At 37.9% G+C, this 3,779-nt stretch overlaps 1 protein-coding gene across 1 annotated transcript in view; it reads right to left on the reverse strand.

Moving 5' to 3' along the window:
- Positions 1–824: 824 nt before the first annotated feature.
- stxbp6 (syntaxin binding protein 6 (amisyn)) overlaps positions 825–3,779 on the reverse strand; it is a 67,240-nt gene continuing 64,285 nt past the window's right edge. The window contains exons 5-6 of the mRNA XM_003442941.5: positions 3,616–3,773; positions 825–2,344 (exon numbers count right to left, since the gene is read on the reverse strand). Coding sequence (XP_003442989.1) covers positions 2,321–2,344; positions 3,616–3,773 — 182 coding nt within the window. The 3' untranslated portion in view covers positions 825–2,320. The remainder of the gene's footprint in view (positions 2,345–3,615; positions 3,774–3,779) is intronic.

Below are 3,779 nucleotides of genomic sequence, written 5' to 3' on the forward strand. Positions count from 1 at the left end.
TGACCCCATGTTCCAGACTGGGGTCAGTAAATTTTAAAGATTAGTTCTATCAACCTTAGACTGTCTAAACTTTCTGCCATTATGGTCAACTTACCCTTTGCAACTGAGACAAGAAAATTGAATCAAATGTAAAAATTATATTTATTAGTTTTAAAGTGACGACAAACACCAATACCAAAAGTTTCCCTACTCACGGAAGTATTGTCTTCGCCTCCAATCAATTAGTTTAAACTTTTGGAGCATCACTGCATTTGTTTTAAATTTAAAATACCTCCTCATGACTTGTAATACAGATTATTTCATTCAGTTGTAATAAAAACTACAAACCTCTTCTTCAGTCACCTTCAAAGGAAGCTGTCTAATTGGGCATGTGTAGCAAAACAAAGAAGTGGGCTGTTACAGAATGCAATAGTTTGACTTAAAGTCTATATTTAAGTAAATATAATGCAAAGACAATATAAAAATGTGCATTTTCTTTTTCTTCAGTGCTTCAGACTGAGGTGAGCGATATAAAAGAGGTCAGAAAAGGAAAAAAAGAAGCATTTATTGTGATAGTGGACTTTATTTTATATCTTACAGCATTATAGAATTGAGAGATCAGTGTGATGAAAGATGAGGTGGAACTCTGAACATCAGCAAAAATGGCATAAAGACCTCTGAGACACTAAACTTTGTAGCAGCGTTTTGTTTATAAGCCGGAAACAACAATGTGAGCTAAATCCAAAACGGTAAACAGCAGTCCATAAAATCACGTGCAACTTTTGATTCCACTGTTTGATTGAACTGCTCGAGTTGGCTATAAAAAGGACACAGAATAATATAAATTTGTCTTTATATCTATTTTTTATTAAAACAAGTAACATCAAAAGTGTTAGAGGAATAAAAGCACACAAGTGTTAGGCAACCGGAACATTTCATTGTGAACTCCGAGTTCTGCAAGATAAGGTTCGTCAGTGCATTGTAACATCATGAATTACAAAACTGAAAATATAAAAGAATCAAATACATCTCAAGCGTGAGGGCGGTGTCCTGCCAGCAAAGAAGCCAACGTTACGAACAGTGAGCGGATTGAACAAAAAAAAGAAACAAACGAAAAAGAAAAAACTAAAAGAAGACAAAACTACCACACGCCACTGCTGTTATTTAAGACATTTCGTCCTTTATCAGCATACATATTATAATGACCAACCCAAGTTACACAATAAGCACAAGGTATGACTACTGAAGAGTTTAGAGTTGAAATACAGCCAGGATCAGTTTCAAAGCACCCCCATGTTCAGGGACAAATTAGCTCTACAGACACCGAGATAATAGTAGTAGAAGAATTACATGTTGCTTTTTACAGTGCAGAAGCTGGCTTACTGAATTACCCCTGTTAACATAAAGTATTAGAGTAATTCATATACTTTAAAAGCTTATTTGTTTAAATGAAATCTTCAAGTACACTTCCCAAAATCTATTCCGTGTAGTTTAGGTTGTTTTTCAATGACAGACCCATAACAAGAGGGAAAAATATTTCAATATTTTTATATCTTGTCACCCAAACCACTCATCACTCAGTCTCATCAGCAGTTTATGAAATCATATCTTAAACTTTTTTTTTTTAAACTAATACTGTTTTGATAGATTTTGAAATCATGGTCCGAGTTTAATGTCCAAAAATCAGAGCAGAAAAGGAAACATTAAATGTCAAACAGAAATGTGATCATCCCTTTCATTCGACTTCCCACTCCCACCAATATCTATTAAAATACAACTTAGGCATCAAATCTAGGCTATTTTTTACATGTGTGTCTTATTTATATGTTATATACTGGCAGCCAATCCAAAGTCGAGCAATCAGAGGGCGCCCTCACTCATAAATCGAGACTTCATAATTACCGCAGCCCTCATAAATAACCAGTATAAATGGGAGCCAAGCTGTTCCTTGGGTGGGAGTAATTGGCGATGATGATTTGGCAACACGTGTACGCTCTCATTTGTGTGTGAGCGAACGAAAAGAGGAAGTGTCTTGAGTGACTGTCATTATCAAGTAGAGTCATAGCTGTGGCTTGTAACTTTTTTTTGGCAAACAGAAGCATGAAACATTCAGTTGACAGCCTCAAGCAGTTTTGTTTACCTCTCTTCGGTCCCCTGCACGAGCCGTCTTTAGGAACGAGATGCACCGGAGTACAAGAACCCAAAACATTAAAATGTTAACATTGTTAACAAATTTTAATCATATTAAAACTTTTACAAAGAATAAAATCTGGAATCCTTCTCCTGTACAGCGACTGGCGATTGCTGACCCTCCCTTAGCCCAGTTGGTTTTGGCAGTGGTCTAACACTTGTGCTTCATGGCAAGCTGTAGAAACATTTGGGTAGGGTTGAAAGAAAATAAAGTGAGAGAATGCAAGAAAAGTGTGGAAGACGCACACACAGAAAGACTACAGGTTGGTGCTAAATAATGAGGAGAATTCTACACATCCATCAAGTGGGGGCAGTAGAGCAGCACACAAAAATGAGGGGTTCTGATTAAAGCTGAAGAGTGCAGCTATGTAGCTGTCAACAAGGGATTGCAGAAGTGGACGAAGAGTCAAGGTGACCTACTCGCAGCAGTAGAGATGCTTAATGTTAAAATATAGGAAGAAAAAACCCAAATCCTTTACAATCCAGCCAGCCAATCCATTCTCAAAGTCATCCTCAAACAGAATAAGATAAGACTTTTTATCCATCTCTAAGGTTACCAAAACGCTTTCAACTGAGGATTTCAGGCAGGCAACGGCATGAATCTTGATAACGTGCAAGACAAATGACAAGTCTGAAACATGTCATATTTCAAACATATTTCATAACACATTTCACTTGATGCTCATGGCATCAAGTGAAATGAGAAACAAAAATGAAAAATTCTTCGTGGGGGTTGTGCAGTCATGCTCTAAAACCACCAAAGCTATTTCTCTCTTTTCCCCTGTGGTTATTACAGTTTTTGTAATTTCTCACAGCAGGGAAACACGTCTTTTAGCTGTGAGAGGGCCATGCAATACTCTTCAAATGTCTTTCAATTATCTCACCGTGGCTTACAAGGCGCAATGCATCATTCAAAATGGTAACTTCAAAAGGTAGTAGATGGCTTTACTATTAAAGTCAATGATATCCCACTATGGCCAGCAAGCACATGCCTGTCAGTGAATGGTGTCGTCGAACAGCAAGGTGCAAACCCGAGGCGTCTGATTTACGATGTTGTTAGATATATGATGATCACAATCAGGTGTGCTCGTTACAAAGCAATACAATTTTTGCTCTTGTTTTGCAGTAATAAAAAAAAATAAATCATGCACTAATAGCTTCATTAAACAGCATGCAATTAGTTTTCCTGACGAACAAGAGATGTGGGATTGATGCAGAGTGAGGGAACACCCTATAGAGAACTATGAAATGGAGTCAATGAAGGGGAAAAAATGATTATCTTCACAGAGCAGACATGCTCAGGTTTTGGAAAATGTTTCATCTTCATCAATAATGGCTGGTAATTCTGCAACATCTCAAAGTCAGAATTCCAGCGTACTACATTAAAATAGTAATCCCACCTTGCGGTTACGTATTGTAATGCATCTTAGTAACAAATGGACTCACCTTGTGTGCAGTGACAGCAAACTGTTCAGCACTGTTCATCATGTCTGCGGTCCTCTCCTCAGCCCGGCCTAATCGCTCACCACGCTCATTCAGAGCCTGGCTGGCCTTCTGTACAGCACTCGTCACACTGTCTGCAGCTGAGTGTAGTATACTGTTACCTGCAG

Source organism: Oreochromis niloticus, linkage group LG19 (assembly GCF_001858045.2).
Source record: "Oreochromis niloticus isolate F11D_XX linkage group LG19, O_niloticus_UMD_NMBU, whole genome shotgun sequence".
Classification (NCBI taxonomy): Eukaryota; Metazoa; Chordata; class Actinopteri; order Cichliformes; family Cichlidae; genus Oreochromis; species Oreochromis niloticus.